Consider the following 25360-nt stretch of genomic DNA (forward strand, 5'->3'; position numbering starts at 1 on the left):
AACGTTGCCATCTCCTTTTTCTCTGTCAAACTCTATTACAATCAATGTGTTTAGAAGTATTAATTCCTGCTGAAGAACCACTCTTAAGGATACTCAGGAACTCAGGTCAGCAGTTTTCCTCCCCTTAAAGAAAAACAAAACACAAACCCCCCAAACAAGCCCAGCTCCAAACATCGCAGCGCAGAATGATCTCTTTCAGCATAAGGGCTTTGTTTTCAGTGAATTTTAATATATTCTTTTGGAGTCACAACAGCAATCACGAGCATTGCTGTAATGAGGATTTCACAATTCACAAACCGTATCGCTCACACAAGCAAGTGGACAATGCCCAAAAGGATTAAATAGGACAGGGTGGGAGAGGTTTTGCAGTCTTAAATACTGTAAACATGATTTTAAAATATTTTTGTTCAACTGTGAACATATCTGATAATATTTTTGAGCTGATTTTTTTTTCTACTGCACTTGATTTACACCTAGCATTTCATACTCTGTGTTCACCTGGTCAAAACCAGCCTCAACACATACTAAGTGCACTACTCAGCCATCCTGCGAAGCCTCTACACCCAGCATCCTCCACCAGGCTTTTCTAACTGTGATTCTTGACTTGGACACTGCTTCCCTGCTTAAACTGGGAGCCTACCCAAGAGGGCTGAGGTTGCTTCTAGCCAGTCAGCCGCCAGTAGCTGGGTTGCTACGATTGCATTAGCCCCAAACTGCAGAGTCGTCTTTTTTCTTAAGTGCCTGGTACAGATTAATCCTTGACTAAAGCAAATTTTCTTCTTTGAACCAGGGTTACAATACTTTACAGACACTGGCCATTACGGACATCAATAGACTCCAGTCTGGGAGAAAATTTTGTCCTTATAGCTGATGCAGTAAAAGGACTCCCCGCTATAGCTTAACCGAGCATGAATGTATTTTCACACTCAGAAACTGGAAGCTACACTACGCCCCCTGAATTTAACCTGCTGCTGAGAAATGCTACAATCCACACATTTATCCACTTGTATTTAAGCTTTGGATTTCAGACACTGCTATATTTAAAAACAATGACTAAGGAACTGTAAAGTTATATGAATCTTTCATGACACCCTCTAATTAACCAGAATAGTTCCACCCACAAGCTTCACTTCTCAAAAGGCCTCAACAATTTTTTCTCTACTTTAAAATATTCATAGGTGTCTTGCTAGTGGAAAATGGGACCTTAGCTCAAGGCTTGCATGCTCTCTCCTAAACTGATGTAGGACTGTTTGCAAGTGCTTGCTCATGCTAAAAGTATTTAGCTTGACCCCCAAACTGGCAGACCTTTAAGTCATCTCATCCCATGTAATTAGAGTTACTCCTCTGCCGCTCAGTCAATTCCAAACCAAGATTTTTGCAGCAAACCTCAGTCCATTAGAGATCACCTAATACACTTCAAAAAGAGCAAGGGCAAGTTTGTAAAGTTGTAAAGCTACCTGAAGCCACCTAGTAGGTTTTTATTTGATTCTTTTTTCCTAAAAACAACCCAAACAGCTACCATTTGTAATAGACAGAGGAGAAAATCCTCACTGACTTAGGGACTGGTACCTCAGAGCCCAGTATCACAGAAGAAATTTGCATCCCTGGAAAGAAAAGCCTGACTCATAATGTCAATATACAGCCAGTAACAACCAACACTGCTACTTTATTTAATAATTTTAAAATGTAGGAAGTGAACCATATTCAACACCTGGGATACTCAGAAGCAGGAGAAGCTATGAAAAAATCTCCAAAGTCATCTAATATTTAATCTCTCAGGATATTAATGGAGGTAATGTAGAGTTCATACACAGCTTCTCAACAGCTTCATCCTGCCCATAGCATGTTGTTTCCAATTCTCATTCTCAGTTCCCGTGCCCTAACCTCTACCTTCTAACAAATGCATTTTTCTCTTTAAATTTATTAATAGTCTGCTCCTGAAGCTATGCCACGGTTGTTGTGCTAAGCTTTCAGCAAGACCAGGAATCGCCACTCACAAGACATGACCGGCAGTCCTCACACCGGAGCTTTCGTCCCAGCTGTTCCTTTAGATTCTTACAAACTTTAAATTTTCTAAAGAATTGTAAGAGAAGCTAGTCAATGAAGATAAGCAGAAAAGGGTGGGAGGATGTTCAGAAAACAAGAGCTGGACAGATTTTGAAAAACCACTCAAATGAGGAAAGGCCCATGCTAAAGAAGAGTTGGTTTTGAAGGGCCAGTCAGACTCCCTGGAAGGAAGCACAACCACTGCTTTTACCCTTAGCTCAACTTTGAGGAAGATTTCATACTCTTCAAATACCAGATCTGGGGTTTCACAATCCTTTTCGCTCTCCACCATCTTCCAGAATGTGTCCGATAATGGCAGGGAAATTGTTAAAAGCTCTTGCAAGTCAGACCCTGGTCCAGCTTCTGGACGTAGAGTCTCACCCACTGCCTGGAGCTTCTTGCAACCTTCCAGTGGCAAGACAGCAGCCTGTTTCACAAGGAGGAAGGTTATATTTTGCCTGTTCCCATCCTCTTATCATCATTAAATCCTGTGTTTTCTTACAAGTACAGTTGACACAAATAAGCCTGTCGGGGAAGCTGAGCACATACAGCACAAATTTCAGTACCAACATTAAATACATCTGTAGTCTTTTATCTGAGCTGCGTAGATGTATTTCAATGCTTATATGGTATCTATGAACAGGAGCATTTTACAAAGGCAGGCATACCCAAAGGAAGTGCTGAAGAAGCTGCAAAGAATCCCTATCCACTTCACCGGGCTTTACCAGGTAAAATGTGGCTGCCCAGGCTGAGGCAGTGCCAATAACCAGAGCAGGCTAAAATCACTACATCAACACGTCACGACTTAATACCCAATCTGCAAGCTTCCAGCCTCAGCAGATGAATCAGCCTAGTGTTTCTATTTTTGCTTCACTCCCAAAGCTATTACTTATCCCTTCTAATGCCTCTGCTTCCCCCCCCTCCCCAATCTAACACAATCGTTTCTGTGCAGTCCTTTGCACTGGTTTCTAAGGCAACATCACTTTCCAGGATGATGAGCTACTCCTTGCCAGCATTGCCAACTAATGTGATCTCTAATTAAGTGTTATTACCAATAACAGTCAGTGATCAGACTGATCAGAACCATCATGGACACACTCTGTCTATATAAGCCAAGGCCTTAAAACTGCAATTTACACACTTGCTCATCTGTAAGCTCACACACACACACATTGTGTGCTCAGCCCAAAACTCACTGTGTGTGAAACAAGCATCAACACATGAAGCCTGAAGTCTGACACTACCCGCTGAACTCGCACGCTTCATTTCATCTCGCAGGCTGGAAGGAGCCAGGCTAAAGGATAAAAAGGTGAACCAGAATATTTAGTGTTCTGGCCATCATAACTTTGTGGTACAAACTTAACATTTCACAGGTGTGGAGCCATATGATACTTAAACAAAGCCTCATGCTCTATAGGACAGGATAATCACACATCAAACCCTGCTTACTTTAGAATTTACATATAATACATTAAAAATCCTAATGATCAGCCAAAACCAAAATTAAAACACTCCAGAGCGTTTCCTACTCAAACTCTTATCAGTATTTGGCTATTGTAGGAGTATTTGAAAGTAGAAACTGAAAAGAAGCAAAGCAAAATCACCTGAATGATACACAAGCAATGAACCAGCAAGGAAAGATAATGCTTGAAACTCAGATATCCCCTGAAAGTTAAACAACATCCCTAAGGAAATGTGTTCAACATTCTTAACCTGGCAGAATTTACAAACAGAAGTGCATTTGTTTTGCTCCCAGCTTTTCTTGAAGGTCAGAGTGTCAAGGATGAGCAGGAACAGAAAATAAAGAAAGAAAACAAAGCTTAGGAAGTCCTAGCCAAAGAGTATAGGGTGCCAGCTTAAAATGAGAGTTGCTGTGTGAGACCTTCCAGCTAAAGAAACCACCAGTGTTAATGTAACATGCAGTACAAAACCAACCAGGAAAAAAAAAAAAAAGGAAGACAAAAAAGACGGGCAACAGTTACAACTGTTCTGAGCAAGCCTTATAAACGGCACATTCCAAGCCCAGCACTGGTTCTACAGAAGGCAAACAGGCCTCTCGGCTCCCACTATCTGCAAGCTACAGATCTGCAAAAATGTCCTCCAAGCTCAGCTCGTCTTTTAATTACGATTAGGAGAATCAAACACACGCGTGCAAAAATGTAGGGGGGAAGCATTTAATAGTGAAGTTCTCTTGCTGTTTCATAAATACTTTTAATACCGGCATGAGAATTGGCTGGTGACATTGGTTTTCACTTCTCTCATACACCTAAGCAGGCAGGTCTTAATTACTGAAGAGGCTGCAATGTGATGGAATTCTGAGCATTTCAAAAGCATTATTAAAGCACCACTGCTGTTATGAGGTGCTTGTCCACAACTGCATCTGTGACGGTGACTTCAGGTGAGGTGGATGCACACCCACACAGCCCACTGCCCCACCGTGCTCACATAGCTGATTAGCTCAGATTAGACAAACCCAATTACAGTTTGGGGTCCCACAGGAGAATTACAGCCATTATATGAATGAAAGGTTACTGTGGAAATGCTAAACCGACTTAACATTATAATGACACCAACATAATGGGAACCAGTCAGGAAAAGAAAATATTTAGAGAAAGGGCTTCATTGTGGCTGTAAAAGAAAAGCAAATACTGTCATTAAGCAGGGATGGCATTTCTTCCTTGTGAACGTATCTTATTTACACACAAGGGATTTAGAACTGTCATATTGAGAAATATGTACTGTATTACACGCGGTGATTGTGCCAATGGGCTGCAAAGACAGCTTGTCATCAGCTCAGCTGAAAGGTCTGGCGCTGGAAGGGTGCCCGCAGAAGGCAGCGACAGAGGCTGCGATGGAAGCTTTTGAGGAAAGGGGGTAACTAAAGCATGAGATGACCACTTCCACAGGCCTCTCCATGGTTGGGAGAATAATTCCGAAGCATAACTGTCTAGAACACAATGGGGTTATGCAATAAGCTCTTTCCCCTGCCAGCACCAAAGCCCACAGCATTAAGTACTGGAGCATCGCTGTAACAGATGCACACGAAAATGGCCCTTTCCTGAACAGCTTATGCAAATCAAAAACCATAAGAAGATACAAAATCCAAAACACTGAAACAAATCAATTTCTTTTTTTCAAATAGACTATTCTTTAAGGATAGATTGGAGGAAAAAAGAATCTTTTGAAAGTCTCAGTGTTGAAATACAGCTTGAGGACCAAAGGGAAGAGGGATGCTAGCAGTAAATCTGAACCAAAACGCTCAGCATTGGATGAATGAAAACCTTCCGTTTTTTCCTCCGTTAACCACTCCTCAACATCAGATCCCCTGCATCAGCCAGGGCACCTGCTTGGAAGTACAGACTTTAGGACCCTGGGGTTTATACATAACTCCCAATTTTAGTTTTAATTCCACACAAGAGGTAGCATAAAGGCTCAGTCACATTTTAAAGGCTGATCTGACATGTTTTGGTTATCATCTCAGCTGCCTCCTGACATTAAAAGGTGTAAAATAATTTTCCAGAAGAATCTAGGGCAGTTCTTACAATGGCAACAACAAAACCCGAGAAGCTGAAATAAATCCAAAAGATAGATAAGGGATTAAATTCAAATTGCATGAACAACCTTACATCCACCATTTCTTAACTTTAAGCTGCAAAGTCAAAATTAGAAAAAAAAAATTACAGAAGTTTGCAGGCCTAATTTATGAAAGATACATACAACCACTGTCTGTGTGAGAAATCTGCAGCATCACAGTTGCCATGACTCCCAAGGGAGCTGTATCACAAAGCTCATACCTATTTTAGTAGTACATACAGGAGCTGATGCATTTAGGAAAGCCGTCCTGTTGCTCTAGAATGCATAGCGTAAGATGACATGGGAACCTGGCTAAAGAGATTTTAGTTACCAAACTTCAGCAGACAATCCTCCAAAATACCTACATGCATTATTCTGATAGTAGACCTGACTGCTCACCAGGTGAATGAAAAATAGCTTATATGGGCGGACGCTAGGTGTTGCAAAGTATGAGCTTCCCAGTGCCACCTGACAAATACAGATGAAGCGCTGGCCACATTTTGGGGACCAGTGAAAATAAAAAACCTTTATATTTTCAATTGTTATCTTAACAGCAGGATGAACAGGCACGTAAAGGGTACGTACAGTCCATGGCCTCAACAGCTTAGTGAAAAACTGGACTATAACAGTGATCTCCTGGATCCCTGTAGCTCCTTCTCCGTCCAGTAAACAAGCACACTCATGTTCACGGTCCTGAATCTCAACACCTTTCCCTTCATTGATTATGGTTTTAACTTGTGTTCAGCTGATGCATGAATTCACTCTTTCACCCTCAGATTCAGCCTAAGGCACTTCCACACCAGTTGGGCCAACTCAGGGATTCAGCCCGGGCTTTTGCTGTTGTTTCACAACTCACTGAACAGCTGCTTTGCTATGAGCCGGGCGGTGGATGGAAGGAGAGACAACCTCAGTAACGTCTCTGGATGGCAAAGCAAATCTGCTCCTCCACTGCTAAGAGCTCAACTTCAACTTATGCTTTGTCACTCAGCCCAGCTGTTGCACGGTCACCATGAGACTGCCCAGAGCCATGCCAGGGGCTGGGGCTGCTGCCAGCCTCAGCACCCTGCACCCGACAGCATTCGGATTTAAACTGCCGTAGGAACCTGTCAACCGACATTTCCAAAACAAGCTCAGTCATTCAGAGCTTCTCTTAAAAAAGCCAAACTGTTGAGTCTATGAAGTGCTGAAAGATGAAAAGCAACCGAGTATTATCAAAGTCCTGCGCAAACTTACAGAGCCACAGTATGTACCAACTTACTCACAGGCTGAAGTGCTACTTGAACCAGGAATCCTTCAACTCCGTACCCACATTACCTGTGCAAAACATTCTGGAGCAGCTTTTCTTTCTTGCTACTAAAATTCTGCTCCCTTGAATACAGCAGTTAGCAAAGGAAAATATAGACTTCTAGTAGACAATGGAAAAGCTTTAAAGAAATGTTTTTTTTAAAAAGATGCTGCCTTTAGCTTTTCCTTTATTTTGTAGCATCATGCACCAAAGAACATTACTTCTGCAGGCACAAGTTCATGCAGAGAACACTGCTTTCACTAAAATAGAACTACTTCAGGTTATGCAACACTCATTAAAATTACAAAACCTCTCAAAAACCTGACCAGCATGTTAAGGCGCACTTGAGCTCTATGTTTGTTAAGTTAGTGGCTGCATCATGCAAACTGGCAGCAAGGAACTCCACAGAAACAGGAACAAAGTTTCATGCCTGATGACAAGGCAAAAAACTAAGAGCGCCTAAGGGCAGGGATAAACTACCTCAGCCCGTCTCAGCAGACTGGAATTCACAGCGGTGATGCCAGTTCTTTCTGAGGAAGGTTTAGAACAAGCAGAAGTACAAGAATATTTTTTTGTTTCATTTCTATCCATACTACATTCCCCATTTCACAATTCCTATGAACATCATTAAATTCTATTACATTAATCCATCTCATTTCCTATGAGCACAGTGATCTTGTTCCCCAGACAACAGCTAGGGTAAACAGTCCAAAACGCTTACCAGTCCATCCATTGCCTCACTACAGAGAGAATCTTAGAATCAGAGTCAGTCCCGTTATTGTTTTGTTACAACTCTGCTTTAGTAAAGGTGATTATTCTAGAAGGAAGCACATTCTGTAGACTTAGCAGTTCAAGGTAGCTTAAAATACAGTCATTAACCAACTGCAGGAGGAAAAGTAGGTGGTTGCAGTTAGCCTGAGGTAGGATTAAAACCAAACCCTGCAACGCGACAGCGATCCAGAACATTTCCTACCACAGGAACACTCCGCTCCCTGCCCGCCAGTGGCATGCAGTGCTATTCAGTGATCCCGATGATTCACCGTGGCACTGCAGATGAAGGTCACTTTCAGTCCCAGATGACAAGAAGCTAATATAACTGAACACCAAGAAGTGCAAGTTTACTTAAATATTCTATGATGTATATGTCAAATTAAATCTTAAAAAATAATAATTGAAAAAAATCAAGGGACCTGGAACTTAGACCAAGCTGTCAATCCTTCAAACTCTGGGAATTAGCACTGTGAGACAGGCAAGCAGAACTAGCAGCCTTTTAAGATCAGCCAAAAAACCAGTCATGCCACACTCGCTTGTGCCACATAGGATTAACAATTATGTATTCATGCCAATGCACTGACAAACAGCAAGGTCCTGCACACAAGCTGTCTGGATTACTGCTGCGAGCTCAAACCGCAAACACACACCTTTTTCTTGCCTCTGCCGGCTCATACCAGTGGGTTTCAGCTGCCTTTGTTTCTCTGTGTCTGGAGCAGCAGACCTGGCTGGCAGAGTCGGCACCCCTCTTGCCTTTGTGGGTCTCATGTAGCCTTTTATCTGTTCTGCTGCTTTAACTCTCTCTTTCTTTGCCTCCTTCACGGCTTTTTGTTCACATTCTTCTTCTTTTTCTTTAGTTGCATCTTGAGGTTTATCTACTTCAGTCTTCAACGCCGCAGCATCCTTCAGGTGAGCTTCCCCAGCGGAAGCAGCATCCTCTTCTGCAGGCTGAGGATGACCTTTATGGTCACCTTCAGGACCAATTTTGGTTGTCTGGGCAGCTGTCGGGTTTAAACCTGCAGCCTCTGCTTCAGTCGCTTTATTGTCCAAACTGCCCAAGCACTTCAGCGAGCTCTGCTCATTCTTCTTGCCTCCATCCAGCTCAGCCCCTTCAGCTTTATTCTCCATCGACGCTTCTGCCACAGCCCGCGGCACAGTTGCTTCTGCTTTGCTCTCTGGTGTCACTGCAAGTTCTGGGGAAATGCACCCAGTGGCCTTCTCTCCAAAAGAGATGGTTGCTTCTGGTTTCTCTGTCCCTTTGGCATCTACAGGAGCTGGTCTGTTTTTTGAATCTGCCACCTTCTGAGGAAGGTCTGAGGAAGTGTTGTCAGTGTTGTGCTTTTTATCAGTGGTTCTTACTTCTTTATCACCCACCTTTGCCCCAGGAGAAAGGTGAACTTCGTCCTTCTTTGATTTAATGTCCCATTTAACTGAATGATCCAAAGAAAGTGGTTTCCCTGCCTCACTGCTATCCTGGGAACCAGTCCCTTTGGTTTTACCATCTTTCTTTGAAATCTCTTTTCCAGGCTCTTTGTGCCCCAGATTGATCGGTTGCTCACAAGATTTCTGCGTCTGTATTTCCTTCTTAGCACCAGCTCCGGGCTCTTTGCTGCTTTTCTCTGCTACTGCTTCAGAAGGAGGAAGCCCCTCACTTCTTGCAGCCTCATCTGCCTGCTTTGGGAAGCCAGGAGAAACATCACCGGTGTTACTGGGGCCAGTTACTGCAGTCTGAGCAAAGGGTTCAAAGTGGCTTCCTTTATTATTCCAAAGCATTTGAGGGCCAGTAGGAAAGTTTTTAATATTTCTGTTTTCATCAACAAAATCCATGTCTTCCATTCCATATGCCATCTCAGATCCCCTGGGAGGCTGCACTTCAGTCCTCTTTGGTTTTGTCTCTGGAAAAACAGGCTGTTCAGGGGCATTTTTAGCCTTTTTACTGCTTCCATCATAACCCCTCTTTTTAGATCTATCAGTTACTGCAGCCTGAGCGTGAGCTGCCGCTGCTGGACGCTCTAGGATAGCGAGTCTACCCACCTCCCTGCACGGAGCAGGAGCTTCTGCCTCAGGTTTGTCAGTTACCTCCACGTTACAAGGAGGAAACAGTTCCGCACCTGCTTTATGCTCCAGAAGAAATGGCTGCTGTAAGTTAGCCTCCGTCTTTTTGCATTTGTCTTTACTACTTGCGTGTGATTTTTCTGGCTCTGGAGGACTAGCAGGAGCTTGCACTTTAGTAGTATCAGTTAAGTCATCTAGCAGACTTGCTAAAGTACCGGAACTAGTCTCTTTGCCTTTATCAAAAGGCTGAATTTGATTAATATTTCCCACCTGTTCACCTACTGCAGGGGCGTTACCTGGACCCAGTGCAGCAGGATGCTCAAGACTATTTTCAGCCTTTTTGCCTTTCACATCTCTGCTTTTTTTCTTGGGCTTCTCCATCACCGGTTCCTTGGTTGGGCTATGTGCTACGGCTGCGTCTCTCCTGTGCTCTGGGAGAGGCTCGGGTGTACCTAGCTCCCTACCTTTACTCTTGGGCCAAGTTTCTTTAGTGTTGACTATTTCTGGCTCTACTGTCTCACGACCTGGAAGAATTGGCTGATTAGAGAAACTTCTATTGCCACACTGTATTTCAGGCTTTTCCAGCACCTTTTTGGTTATACCTGCCTGATTCTCCAGCAAAAGCTCTTTTTCAAAACCAGACACGGGATCTTTACCAAAGGTCCTGTCTTTTGTGCTTCCAGCCACCTTATCTTTGCTCGGAAGATTGCTTGTTTCCACCTCAGCATCCAAGACAGCTGCCGGCCCCAAAGGACTTTTTTGTTTCCCATCACTACACCTCTTCCTAGGTTTGTCTGCCACCAGTGTTGCATCAGAATTTACCACAACTGATTCACCTGCAGAGATAATTCCAGCCTCTCTGCCTTTATTAACCAAATCAACCTCTTTTGTTTGGCTGAGTGGGCCAGCCATAGCAAGATGTTTTGCTGCCTCTCTCCTACTCTCCTGCAGGAATGGTTGGTCTAAAGCACCCAAATCAGCTATTTCCTTTTCCCCAGTGTTTTCTTTAGGCTCCTCTGTTACCAGTTCAATTGGCCTTTGTGTTTTAGTTATATCTGGTGTATTCTCCCTAAAACACTCAGCAGTAATACAGCCCCTCTCTCTGCCTTTATCACTGACTTCCTTAGTTTTATCAATTATTTCAGGAAAACTACTTGGATCCATCTTATTGTCAAGAAAAGGCTGCTGGAAAAAACTTTTGTCACCTTTTTTACTTCTTCCATCACTACTTCTCTTTTTTGGCTCGTCTGCAGGATATGCATGTGTAATGCTTACTGATGGATGTCCTCTAGAAGCAAAACCTCTGCCTTTATCCGGGTAAGCTATTTCTTTTATCACCTCACCTGTCCTCACTCCACCAGTAGGTTCGCTTAGATCCTCCGAAAACATAATCTGCTCTGAGAAGCTTTTTATTTTTTTTACTTTCCCTTCACCACGCTTTTTTTTAGGTCTGTCCATCCCATATGCAATATTGGGATCTTTTCCAGTCTGCTGCTCTAACGCAATAAATCCTTTCCCTTTGTTTTTATCAGGGGAATCTGCTACCATCATTCTGCCCACTGCTTCAGCGGAGGTGGGAAGTTTGGTTGCATCAGATTTATCCGACAGAAGAAATGGCTGCTCTGAAAAACCATCAGCCTTTCTGTTTTGCAAAGCAGTAACTTCCTTAGGTTTTGGTACAACTAATGGTGTAACAGGCATTTTAGTAGTATCTGTTGGGGTCTTCAATACCCCCCCTGAAGTACTAAAGTCAATGGCCATGCACTTATCCAAGGACATGGTTTTAGCTTCATCGGCTGCCTCTGGCTCGTTAGGAAGCTTGTCCAACCGCGCTGCAGCCTCTAGAACAGCAGGCTGTTTGCAGGCTTCATTTTCAACCCCTTTGCTTTTTTCACAACTACCTCCTTCCTTTGCTGCTGCTTCCAGTGATCCACTGGAAGTCTGAAGCTCAGGATGGACAGTGTCACTGAATGCCTCACGCCTGGGAGATATGCATTTAGCCTCATTATCTTTATCAGAAAGGAGCAATTCTGAAGGTTTGGTCTGTAAAGCAGCTTCCACTTTGCTTAGATGGATCGCTTCTGAAAGAGGTGCCATCAGGTCAGCACTTTTTGACTCCTTATACTCCCTCTTCTCATTTTTATCAAGAAAATCTTTCTCCATAGGCTTGATTGGCCCCTTTGCTGTAACAGATTCCCCCACCTTAGTCTTGCCTACCTGCTCCACGGGAACTTCTTTTCTTTTGCCTTTAGATTGCAGCATCAAACTACCATCTCTCGTTTCTTCTGTTTTCATGACAACCCCATTTTTTGCATCCAACACAGATTCTAACGGTGCACTGGGCTTTGGGGCCTGCTGTCCTGGTGCTGGCACTGAGAAGGCATTTTGTTCACCCAGGATAGGACTTCCAGTTGTTATTTTAGCATCCTTTGGCATACCTGAAGCTCTGCTTCCTGAGGCAACTGACTGCTCTCTGTGAGTTTCAGCAGGCATTACAGGACACGCATCTGGTTTTCGCAATTCAGCAGCAAACGGAGAGTTTCTAGGAGCTTTTGAGACTGTTACATTTTCATCCCAGAACTCCATTGTTCTTGGCAGCTGGTTTCTCTTTTGTTTTGGTTTCTTTTTCTTTTTCTTCACAATGGCCAGAGAACCTTCCAAATCCCAGCTCTCCCTTGGCAGATCTCCGCAGCTCTCCACAGACTCCGACAGCACACCAGATGGCTGCTCAGTCGCCTTCTTATGTGAAAACCTACTGCGAGGGGATGTTCCAGCAACACATCTGAGTTCCACTACAGAACAGGGGTCTACTTTTGGGTCAGTACTCTTCTGTTGTGGGATACCTATTAGACGTTCCTCTGGTACATCTGTAATGGGCACTGGTGCAGGTTTTGCTCTGCCAAACCTGCGTTCACTTGATTTGTTAGCTTGCCTTATTTGTGCAGTAGGTAGACCTGGAATACAGGAAGCCTGCTCAAACATCAAAGCAACTATTTGCTTCATACAAAAAAAAAAAAAAAGTATATCTATATACACACACTATATATATGTGATTTTAGACATCTAAAACATTCCATACATTCATATAGACAGAATTTCCCAGCACTGATACCACACTAATTCTAAAACCACCTCGGTAAGGCTGGGATAGACATTTATCCGCACCACCTATTTCAACTACTACTGATAAATAGGTCAATGCTATTTAAAAATATAGTAATTCCTGATACATGCTCCTACCCCACCAAAAAACCAACAGTTCTTGTAAGGACATGCTATAGCTTTTTAAAAATGCATTAAGGATCCATTTTGTCTTAGCAAGACAAGATAACAGACAGGCTTTTTATATCTCTAGCTGGCATCCTTCCAAAATGTGAAAATAGAAGTTTAGCGGAAAGATGAGACCGGGGAAGAGAAAAGGGGCATAATGGGGAAGAGGGAGCAAAAGAGCCAAGTTTCCCACAGCACCCACGGTGAAGCAGTGGAAGGCAGAACCTCTGTACCAAAGTCAGTTGCTGTACTCGGTTATCAGCAGTGCTAGGTTTCCTTAGCTACAAGCCACTGATTTCAGAGAGAGCATCAGTCATTTGTCAGTTAGCCCTGGCCCACAAATCAGCCTCCAGTCACAAGTGTAAGCAATCACAGCTCATCAGAGAGGCTGTGTTAGTGGAGCAGGAAAAAAATTACGTTTTCCTTTGGTAATTACAAAACTCAATTTAGAAGGAGGTCTTCACTAGGAGTATTGTAATAAGAATTAATGGTCCTTTTTAAACCCAAAATAAAAAGCTAGCAGTAACAGCAAAAAGATGGTGAGCTTTCAAAACCTACAGCAGAAAAGAAATAAGCTAGTCCCAGTGATAAAGTACTAGTAGCACACATATTTAGGCTCTTAGTTTGGTGAGGGGAAAAGAGTATTTAAGAGGGCAGAGATAAGAGGCAAAGTGCAAACAGAATCACCAATGAATGCAAAGAACCACACAGCTGCTTGGTGCAAAAAAGATTTCTGCTTGCTCAAGTGGCAATGCAGTCAGTAGGAAAAGGTGAATAGTTCACAAAGGATATTTCCATTCTAAAACTGAATTATTATTTATATTCTACCTGTGGGCTCCTGCAGGGCTTTTTCTTGCTGAGGTTCTGCATGTTGGACATGGTTGTGTTCAGCCGCCTCCTTTTGTTTCTCTGTAACGGTCACATCCACAGCAGTAACAGATTTTTCCGGAAGGAGGTCTTTATTTTCTAGTGAAACAGCTTCTTTTGCTTCTACTGGAACTGAAATATGAAAAAGACGAACAGAATGCTTCAGTTCTTACGAATGCAAGCAACCTGCAGTTTAAAAGCAAGCCACTGGAAAGGGTATAGGTCTTATTTTATTTTTAATAGGAATGAAGTCTATAAGATATGGCAGTCTACTACGTGTTATCTCCTCACAATCCCATTTTAAGCAGCAATTTTATATTTTGGCAGACATGCCAAGGTGGAGGTAGAACATGAAGCAAAGACTTTCCTGGGGCTTAAGCACAGGATGAAGGTTTGGGGTTTGGTTTGGGTTTTTTTTTATCTTCATCTTTGTAATTAACCAAATTCAGACTATACTAGCTTCCCCTTGGAATACAAATCCAGAATATACTCCATTATCAGTCTGGAGTCCCTGTCTAATGCTAATCATCTAGTATTCATATATACCTTTGAATACATTCAAGCAGATACTACAAAAATCCTACACATAATTCTGTAAGTTTTAATTTGTAAGACATAATTATGTTAAAGAACAGTCCTACATGTAATTAATGTTATTTCAATTTTAAATAGGAATAAAAATTATGACAGACATTGGTACAATGAGGAAGAAAAAGACGAGTTAAAGAATAGCAATTTCAAATGTTATCTATTTATATCTATTTACATCTATTTATAACAGTGCCCATGTTAGCATGCACTAATAACCTTCTTGAAATTAAACCTTTGTTGCTTTTTCATTGCTAAGGACTGGAGAACAGTGGCAGTGAGAAAGAACTTAGGTGGTGGGGGAGAATTAGCTGATAGCAAAGTGCTGGCTCCAGTTTTGTATTGTGGTTGGCATTCCTCACCTGCAGGCTCTGAAATATGGTTTGTCTGTTCTGGAAGATGCTCTTCATGGTGGCTGGGAGGTGGTCGGCTGTCTTCAGCTTTTTCTAGAAGACCAACGCAAGCTTCTGGGACTTTTGATTCTTGTTCTACATTTGCAGTTGCTTCTGCAAATGGAAGGTAAAGAATAAAAATGCGTATTGTTTTTAACTTAGATTACATTAATCAAGGTAAAAAACAATTCCTCACCTAATTATTATCTTCCACAAGAAACTAAAAGTTTTCCTCACTTTCAAAACAGTGGTAATCTGTTTTTCAGATCACTTTCTACCAGCTTTCCCCTCCTGAAAGCCTAAGTATTCTGCTAAAGCACATCTTTCCTCTATTGCCTGGCGTTCACTCTTTCGTTCATCCACCTGTGCCTCTCAGTTACTACATTCTAATAGAGGGGGTTTTTGTTAAAACTTCTCACTTCTGAAATTTACTCTTATCATTAAACTAAAGAGTTTTAGAAGGTAAGAAAGAAAATATCTCGCTCCAACTCTTCCTGCAATCAATCCACACATACCGCCTCTGCCCAGAACTATTTGCTATAATTAGACAGCAATTTTCTCTTTGAAAGGAGAGTGTCCTTTGAGAAATCTACACAGCACAGCAAATCTTCTGTCCACCACATGGAAAAATGAAATCGCCCACCTCACCACTTCAACACCTGTAGTCGTTCCAAGGAAATGTCACAAAATTATCAACAAAGCCTATCAGTCTATTCAGAAACCATTTTCAAGATAAGAAACTTTGTTTGAAAACACCGTTCTACAGGATCTGTTGGAGATTTCAGTATAAACTGAACACATACAGAGGATGATAGCAGTACAAAAATAAGTACTAATAGGATGAACTAAAATGTCTCTATAGCTGTTGTAAAAACATAATCACTGCTAAGAATGTCAAGTAAAAAAAATCATCATTAAGATATTCTAGTTTTATGTTTTACAAGTGAAAAATCCTCATGAAGCAATTCCTCTGTATCTTGACAGCAGAACTGAGCTCTACTTAAGATGTTTTGTGCAAGGCATATCATAATCTTAACTACTAAAAAATATGCTTTTTAGTTGACAGTCTTACAACAATTGTGCATCTGTGTAGCCATCACTACGCGCTACTGGCAGTGTTGCTGCTAGCGCTACGCCAACTTACAGTGGCCTTCTCCCACCACTTGCCTTCCTACTTCAAGCCCGAACAAAGCTTTCAGGCATACATACTCACCTGCAAGAGGCTTGTCGAAGGGTGACTTGTCTTGCTCAAGAGAAGACTTAGACGTCATCAGCTCTTCAGATGCAACACTCTTGGTGTCAGCTGCAGGGACAGACTTAGCTTCTGCAGAGGCAAACCTGGAATCTATGGTGGAAGGAGGCTTGGCTTCTGCTACAGCAGCAAACCCAGAATCCATAGCATGATGGTGGTTGACTTCTGCTGCTGGGGCAAACTCTGCATCTGTTGCTGGGGCAAACTCAGAATCCATAGCATGAGGAGATTTAGTATCTGTTGCTGGGGCAAACTCAGAATCCATAGCATGAGGAGATTTAGTATCTGTTGCTGGGGCAAACTCAGAATCCATAGCATGAGGAGATTTAGTATCTGTTGCTGGGGCAAACTCAGAATCCATAGCATGAGGAGATTTAGTATCTGTTGCTGGGGCAAACTCAGAATCCATAGCATGAGGAGATTTAGTATCTGTTGCTGGGGCAAACTCAGAATCCATAGCATGAGGAGATTTAGTATCTGTTGCTGGGGCAAACTCAGAATCCATAGCATGAGGAGATTTAGTATCTGTTGCTGGGGCAAACTCAGAATCCATAGCATGAGGAGATTTAGTATCTGTTGCTGGGGCAAACTCAGAATCCATAGCATGAGGAGATTTAGTATCTGTTGCTGGGGCAAACTCAGAATCCATAGCATGAGGAGATTCAGTATCTGCTGCTGGGGCAAACTCAGAATCCATAGCATGAGGAGATTCAGTATCTGCTGCTGGGGCAAACTCAGAATCCATAGCATGAGGAGATTCAGTATCTGCTGCTGGGGCAAATGAGAAATCCATCGCATGGTGAGATTCCACATCTGCTGCTGGGGCAAACCCTGCATCTTCTGCTGGGGCAAACTCCAAATCCATAGTATAATGGGACATGGCACCTGCTGCTGGGCTGAAGCCAGTATCTGCCGCTGGGACGGATGCATCATTGACAGCATTAGGAGGTTTGGCTTCTGGTGCAGAAGCAAACGCAACATCCAGAAGAGGGCTGGCTTTGGCTGGAGGTGCAAATCCAGCATCCAGAGCTCCAGGCGGCTTGGTGTCTTCTGCAAGGATGGACCCAGCTTTTTCTGCAGAAACAGACATGACATCCGAGGCAGGAACACACGCTGAATCTGTTACAGAAACACAGATCACAGAAATCAACGAAAAAATACAGAATGTAAACACCCAACAGTGCAGTTTTACGGCTAGATAAAATGGGGCTTTCACTCCCTGTCTTATCTTCTTGTCTTTCAGCATCACCTATTCCCCACCTTATGCCAGTGCACTCAAGTTGTACTAACTAGTCTTTATAACACTCCTCAAGCACCCAAGTGCTTTTCCTACTACAGCTTTGCGTGCCTTGTTTTGTATCTTTGACTACAGTGTCAGACATCTGCCTGCTCCTAACACACATCAGCCAAAAGATGCATTGTTTTGCTTTAAAAACTACGTGATGCTACACAGCTGGCAAGAGACCAGAGCTGCTGGATCCACTGTGAGGAGCAACGCAGTCCAACAGAATCTATATAGGAATCATAAGAAGGGGGTTTTCCTATATAGCAGGACACAAAGACTTTTGGTGTCACCTTTGTAAGCCCAGCTGTGTTTTCCAACAGCACGTGAAACATTCCTGAAACATTCCAGAGCCATACATACTTCATTTTAAATACTGTTTATGCTGTTCATGGGTGGTATGATGGTGCAACCAGAGCAGGAGCACCGGCACTCTTGACACAAAAGACTGCCATCCAGTGAATCACCAGCTGCCCTTTATTCTTTCGTGCCCAAGTTGGCCTCGTTCATTTTTTACATATCTACTAAACACTGAACTGTGGTTTTAAAATAACATTTGTTAGCTCACAGTACAATCAAACCACTGCATTTGTTAGCGTTTTCATAAAATGCCCTTAAAGGAGTTTTTTCAGTCAGTTTTAGTTTAATATTTCAGCTGTCTAGAGGCAATTTTTTACAAATTATCAAAAGCTGGAAGCACTAGAATTCTCTTCTGCAGCTATTAATTTCAAGAGCCCCAAGCACTACCCATGCTCTGTGTAATGCAGCACAGTGACCTGAACATCTCAGACATGTTGCTGAGTAGATGCTAAAAAAACCAAAAATGTCCACTGATTGTTTGAGTTACATCTAAAAATATCCTCCCCAAACAATGGAAAATATATTAAATCTTAAATTAGATACCTAAACTGAAAAAGGAAAGAAATCAGAAAAATGGGAAAATTCCCTTCTAAAAGAGCACTTCAGGATCCATTTAGATAAAACCAATATTCCAGTGAACCAAACCAAAAAGATCCATTATGCACTACCCCTCATTTGGTTTTGCCTTTTTTTTTAAAAGTAATTATCATGATCGTCTCCAAAACACAATTTAAAGATTGTGATTTTACAGAAAAGTAAGACAGTAAATAGATATATATTATAAGTGGTATGGATGCTCCCTGGTGAATCATGGCATGTACTGGAATTAACACAAAGAAACCGGATAAAAGACTGGTACAAAAATGTACAAAGAGTCTGATGGTATCCATAAACATCTTAAAAACTGTCTGTTTTAAAGATTCTTTAAAACAGAGTTTTTAAGGTATTTATATACAGTATCAGACTCACGGTACAACCATGTTCTTGACACACCTTAATTTTCTGGAGCTAAAATTTTGAGAAATTAAAGAATCATTAAATCAGTTACTAGGCTGTGACAAGAGCTGAAAAGTCACACAGACTTGCTATTTTTCACCAACACAATTCAGGTATCGTAAGCCTTTAGCCACAACGGGATTTGTTAACACCTTGCTGTGCTTCCTTCAGAAGAGGCAATCCCATGTCTTTCCACCATTATATGGTGGCTCGTGAGGGGCTTGAACCCAGCACCAGTCTTTAGACTGGAGCAACTTTACCTGATGCCACACCTTTAGGTCCACCAGCAGCATCAGCCTCTCCTGGGGGTGCTGCTACTGCAGTAGGAACGAAACCAGGAGCCGCTGCCATGGGGCTTTCCGGCAAATTCACCTTTATTGCTTCTGTCATGGTGGAGGACACTGGGCATACAAAATTAAGTTTCATTTAGTACTCAAAGATCTTAGCAAACAGCCTTCTCTTCTGGAGCTGCCAGGATGTGAATCACCCTCTCAAGGCACTGCCTGGTCTGTGCTCTGTGCAGCAGCAGCCTTGATGAGTAAGCTCCCCCACTTCAGCATCCCAGTTGGGTCGGACAAAAACAGAATCAGTTTTTATCACCACTTTTCAGAAAATTAATTCGCGCAGTACCTAGGAAAACACTTGTGTCTTGAGAGAAGCTGAGGAACATTCAGTTACAAAGCACTCCAGCTCTACCCTGAGCCCCAGCAGGGCCACCAGCTCCAGAACCACTTTCTACCCAGAAGCAATGTTAAACTGCTCTCTTCTTAGCTTGTTCACCAAAATCAACAATGAAGATCCCATTAAGGATCAAATATAGTAATATACATGCAGCCACCACGGAATCATGTTCCAATGGAGCTTCAAAGATTTAACTGTAACCAGAATCTAAAGGTAATTGGACAGAAATACACAGGTTTGCAATTAGAATTTAGTTTACAATTCTGTTCATTACACATGAGCCAAAATTATGTTTGTTGGTGCCCTCAGCTGCACTGACCCTTAAAAGCAGTGAACTCGAGTGCTCTGACTTGTCACTCAAGTCGACAAATTTGACTTTGGATGTGTACAAAAATTAGAATCCTTGACAGCAGTAAAGTTTCAAAGCTTCTTTTCAAGAGTAAATTTTATTCATCCTATTTATTATTTTAGTGTCAAGTAATACTTGAACACACATCCCAACTGGAAATGAAGGTATCTTCACTATAACGGAGATGCACAGAATGGAGACACAGTCTGGAATCCACACAGCTTGCTGCTGAACTTACTTTATTTATTTTTTTTCACACATCTACATCTGCTAACTTAATTCAATCCCCAAAACCCATGAAAAGGGCATGCTTTCAGTCAATTAAAGCCTTGCTACACGATATGCCCCAAAAAGGGCATGCCGCTGATATCTACTGACGCTTGGTCTTGGAACTGCATATATTAAATTTGTTACCCTAAATAAAACAGTCTATAAATTGCAGGGTTCTCCCCACCCCTTAACAGCACTAAACCAGAAAACGTGCGTTAAGTAGCATCTCTCTAAAACACATACTTCTGTATTAAACTGATTTGAGAATCAGAAACAAGTGTTTTTCTTGGTCAGGTCCCACTTCATTACAGCCTTGTGTTTCTTGGAAAAGGCAGACAATGCTCTGCTTCTGCTGTGCAAAACTTTCTATAGACAATTCCTGCAGATCAAGTGAAAAATATTTTTACCTGGTGGCTCAACAAAGAAAGAGGCATCTGGTCCCTTCACATCATGCTGAGCTCCCATCCAATGTTCTTCAGGCATCATGGAAAACAAACACATTTAGTCCTGCCACTGACACCAACACAGCTCTATTTTTTCAGTTGAAGATATTGACTCTGCTGTTTTATGAGCTCATTCTCAGGAAACATTTCAGTTCCCTTTAAGAACGGTACCAGAGCATCACATTCTTCTGTGATTACAGCTAGTGAAAGCTTGCATCAGAGAAGAGCCATAACCAGCACTGACCCCAGGGCCCAAGCGAGCAGGTTCTTCCCTCAGTGTTTCTGGGCAGCTGGCTCTAGGTGGCCCTGCCTGAGCAGGGGGTAGGCAAGATCACAAGATTGCAGAATCGCAGCCTGGCCGGGGCTGGAAGGGCCCCCTGGAGCCCCCCCAGCCCACCCCCCTGCTGAAGCAGCTCTCCCAGGGCAGGCTGCACAGAGCCACGTCCCGGCGGGTTGGGATGGCTCCAGAGAAGGAGACCCCACAGCCTCTCCGGGCAGCCTGTGCCAGCGCCCGGCACCCTCCGGGGAAAGAAGTTTGTCCCCAGGTTCCGCAGGAGCTGCCTGTGGTGCAGCCTGTGCCCGCTGCCCCTTGTCCTGCCGCTGGGCACCCCTGGCAGGAGCCTGGCCCCGTCCTCCTGGCACTCACCCTTAAGGTATTTGTAGACACTGATAAGGTCCCCTCAGCCTTCTCTTCTCCAGGGTGAACAGGTCCACCTCATAGGGCAGATTCTCCTGCCCCCATCATCTTTGTAGCCCTCTGCTGGCCCCTCTCCAGTAGCTCCCTGTCTTTCTGGAACTGGGGAGCCCAGCACTGGACACAGCGCTGCAGACATGGCCTCACCAGGGCAGAGCAGAGAGGGAGGATAACTTTCCTTGATCTGCTGGTCACACTCCTCCTCACACACCCCAGGGTCCTGCTGGCCCCTTGGCCACGAGAGCACACTGTAGGCTCATGGGCGACTTGCTGCCCACCAGCACCCCCAGGCCCTTCTCCACAGAGCTGCCCCCCAGCAGTCGCCCCCAGCCCGTGCTGGTGCCTGGGGCTGTCCCTCCCCAGGAGCAGGACCTTACACTGGCCTTGGTTGGACTCCATGAGATCCCCTCTGCCCAGCTCCAGCCTACCCAGGTCTGGCTGAACGGCAGCGCAGCCTCTGGGGTAGGGGTACCAGCCACTCCTCCCTGTTCTGTACCATCAGCAAACTTGCGGAGGGCACACTGTCCCCTCATCCAGGTCATCGATGAATAAGCTGAACAAGACCAGACCCAGCAGTGACCCTGGGGAGCCCCAGGCCTCCAGCTAGGCCCTGCACCGCCGATCACAGCTCTCTGAGCTCTGCCATTCAGCCAGTTCTCAGCGCACCTCACCACCCACTCATCTAACCGTAACATCTGGAAGATGACCTCTGTCTCCTTCCAACCTCAACCATTCCATGATCTCCTGACATCTTCAGAACATTCACAATGAACCACCAATCATCACTGTGAATAGGATACCTTCTAATCTTGACTCATTTTATGTATCAAAGTAAAGATTCTTTAGGACTAGTAAACTGAGATTTTCCAGCTACCAAGGCAGACAGTAACAGCGAAACACCTGTTTCTTACCTTCTTCAGCTTGCAGAAAATCTGCAGTTGAATCCAGGCCCATGAAGGCTGATGGATCTAGAGCCTCTGCAGGAGAATACAGGGGCCCCAAGAAAGGTTGTTCAGGTACCAGCACAGATCCATGTGGTGCTAATGAAATAGAAGGCCATTCATTAATCACCACACTAGCCCTAATGACTCCCCTCTAAATTTTGACATCTATACACTTGGAAAATAAACTTCTGTTCTGCACACAAGCAGTTTAGATAAAGTCTGTAAGCAACCCTCTCAGCTTTTCTTTACAAACTGCACTGTAAATTATCTGTGTACATATACTTTTCAACAAGGTATAAGACATTAAACACTGGCAAATTATTTCCCTTTTGCTTTCTGCTTCTGCTCCCGTGAATTCTTTTGTTAAATAACCACTTAAACTCCAATAGTCCAAAAACTGAGGACCACTTTATGAACAAAGTTCATGTCTATTCAGGTTCTACCCATGAAGACAAGAGCCATCAGTCATGCCTGCTTTAACTCAACTTGTCTAGTTGTCCTATTTCCTTCTGCCTTCACTTCAAAGAACCTTCCTGGAAGTAGCTATTGGAATGGCTTTAGGCACAAAAAGAAAAAAAAAATTAATTATATAATCTGTGAACTTATCAGTTTAATAATTTCCAGCACATGAAAGTCAACAGAGAACACAGCAAACACTGACTATCAGGGACAAATGCCGAGGAGGAACTCACCATGGATGTCTCTGGAAGCATCAACATGGTCTGTAAACAGTGGCACATTCTTCATGTCAGTAGGGAACAGTAAGTCAGGCAGATTCTCCCCTCTGTGCGTGCTGAAGGGGTCTGGCAGGAGACAAAAACGAGGCCAGCGTCACCACACAGGAGGAAGAAACGGTGCAGTGAGATGATTTAAAAAAACAAGAAGAAGCTGCACCGGACCCCACCACCGGACTTCGGAGGAAAAGCTGCAGCATTATTTACCAGGGGCAAACACCTCAGAATAATCAGAATTTATGCTCAACAGTAAAACTGCTTCCTAGGGAAAACTGACTAAAGTTTAGATTATGACCTTTGCATGGAGAACCTGTCTCCTCCTCTCAAGGAGGAAGCATCTGCTCCTGACCTGGGGGACACACAACTACCTGGAGCCAGGAACAATGGCTGAGCTCCTGAGCAGACCCAGGAAGGCCTCTGTAAGCTGCATGCTCTCCTCCCCAGAACAATATAGCAGTATAAACTGACTGATGGGCCAGTGTTTTAACCAAGTGACGAGCCAGAGAGCAAAATAACACATTTCCCCGTGTCCCGGGCAGGTGAGCAGCCTTCGCCCTTAGTTCCAGACCAGACGCACTGGTGGGGCTCTCAGGATCTTCCGTCCATGTTTGCATGTTGTCTGGTGTCAGCTTCGGTTTGTCTAAGGTGCATTAGCTTTGCTTTGCTTTTGGACCATGTTTTAAGTGGATATATCAATACCATCTGCAAAAGATAGTATCCAGCAGCTGAGGATGCACCAAGAGAAAATTCCTTTTCTGCAAGTTTTATTTTTTGTGTGCACACATCTCCTTTCCCCTCAAGTAATCACCATGGGCATTCAAACCAGATGGGACGAGAGAAGTCCCGTGCTGGCTTTTTTAAGGTGGATTACTTGCTGAAATGCAAGTCAGAGAGCAGATAGGTGACCTCACTGACAGAATAAAACAAAGAGAAGATGACCCTCCCATGAGTTAGTCACTGTACCATAGCCATCAAGGGCAAAACACTGCAAGGGAAAGGAAATGTAACATCCCATTCCTCTCTCAAGTTATCCTGTAGTGTACAAACCTTTGGATGTGTTTTATGATCAATAATTCCCAACACATCTTGCTGGCTTATGCCAGATATCCATCGCATTTCCCTCCAGACAGGCACAGCCAAGCAACAAGAGGTTTCGACTGAAGCGGCCTCTTGCAGACGAGTGACATTTCTCATGACTCTCTCACATGTGGCATTACCCAGGAGGTGAGGAACTTTCTGTTCCTGAAATGGCTGCCACACACCAATTTTCAGACACTGCACAGATTTCTTCCGGTTAAGCACAATTAAAGTTGTTAAAACTTTAATTTTTATTTAAAAAATAAAGTTGCTAAAACAGTTGAAGGCTGCTATTCATTTTTATGTCAGGCATGCTATCTGTGGGGATGACGGCCAAACTTCAAATGTTCACATACCCACAGTGCTCCAAGATGTCAAGATCAGGTGAGCTGCATGAACTCTTCTATAAATCCATCAGACTATTTAAGATGCCAAGAAAATGTCTTGCTTCAGAGTAAATTGTAGGAAATTTTAATTTCAAGCTGTTTAGAACCATATTACCAAGCTTAAACTGCCTTTATTCCAATTAAAAAAAAACAAAAACCAAAAAACAAAACCAACCAAAAAAACCCACCAAAACCCCCCCAAACCCACAAAAAAGCATCATGACTGAAACCAATTTAAAAACTAAAAGAGATGCTGATGATCTACCCTCTTTGTCCAGCCGTTAGATGATGTGGCAAAAATGTGCGACCCAGATTAAAGCCCATCTCTGCTGCAGAGGGAGAATGGGGAGAAGTGGAAGGAGTTATGGCTGAACTTTTGTTTCCCATCTCCAAAGACCCTCCACAGACTTGAAGTGGGCCTGTGCCCTACTCAGGGTTTAGGGTTTTGTGACTGGTAGCGATGCTCCTCTGCTGCTGACAAGGTGATGCTTCTAGCAAAACACACTGCAGCTGAAACGGAAAGGCAGGTGGGTAAGGATGAACGGTATGGATGGGATACAGCCAGTTCAGGGAAGTACCAGTTCTTGCCTGAAGTGATCCCTTATAGTAATTCTCTACTTGCTGAAAATGTGCAGGTTGTTTAGAATATTATGAAGCCAGACATTTGTTAAGAATCTGGAAGCACTGCTTCTAGACAGCTGGAGGCAAGATCAATAAAACATTTACGGAAGTTTCTTTTTAACTCGCTTCCACCGACACTAGTATCCTTCGCTGTTCAGAGACGTAGTTCCGATTTGCCAATGATGGGGGGCTAAGAGAAGCATATTACTGCAGATCGCTTAAATAGGAGCTCTTCATGCTTAGATATTTACCTGTAGTTACAGTAATAAATCATGACACACTTGTGATTAAGGGCTTTGCAGCACCTTCAAAGCTCGCAAGCAATTAGATCATCTTTGAGTTTTATTCATTCTACATTACAGTAACATTTTAAAAACAAGCCCTTCATTACAGACAGTGTGTAAAATAGATATGTACAGTTTTG

At 43.3% G+C, this 25360-nt stretch overlaps 1 protein-coding gene across 14 annotated transcripts in view; it reads right to left on the reverse strand.

Moving 5' to 3' along the window:
* The window catches only part of MAP4 (microtubule associated protein 4), a 170785-nt gene that overhangs the window by 42056 nt on the left and 103369 nt on the right, over positions 1-25360 (reverse strand). For 10 of the 14 annotated variants that reach the window (XM_055803557.1, XM_055803551.1, XM_055803558.1 and 7 more), the window contains 8 exons: positions 22811-22921; positions 22086-22214; positions 20445-20510; positions 18998-19138; positions 16061-17218; positions 14818-14961; positions 13829-13999; positions 8326-12684 (listed from right to left, as the gene is read on the reverse strand). In XM_055803557.1, coding sequence (XP_055659532.1) covers positions 8326-12684; positions 13829-13999; positions 14818-14961; positions 16061-17218; positions 18998-19138; positions 20445-20510; positions 22086-22214; positions 22811-22921 — 6279 coding nt within the window. The remainder of the gene's footprint in view (positions 1-8325; positions 12685-13828; positions 14000-14817; positions 14962-16060; positions 17219-18997; positions 19139-20444; positions 20511-22085; positions 22215-22810; positions 22922-25360) is intronic. The other 4 variants (XM_055803562.1, XM_055803560.1, XM_055803552.1 and 1 more) reach the window with 3 other exon arrangements.

This window comes from Falco peregrinus, chromosome 5 (assembly GCF_023634155.1).
Source record: "Falco peregrinus isolate bFalPer1 chromosome 5, bFalPer1.pri, whole genome shotgun sequence".
NCBI classification, from domain to species: Eukaryota; Metazoa; Chordata; class Aves; order Falconiformes; family Falconidae; genus Falco; species Falco peregrinus.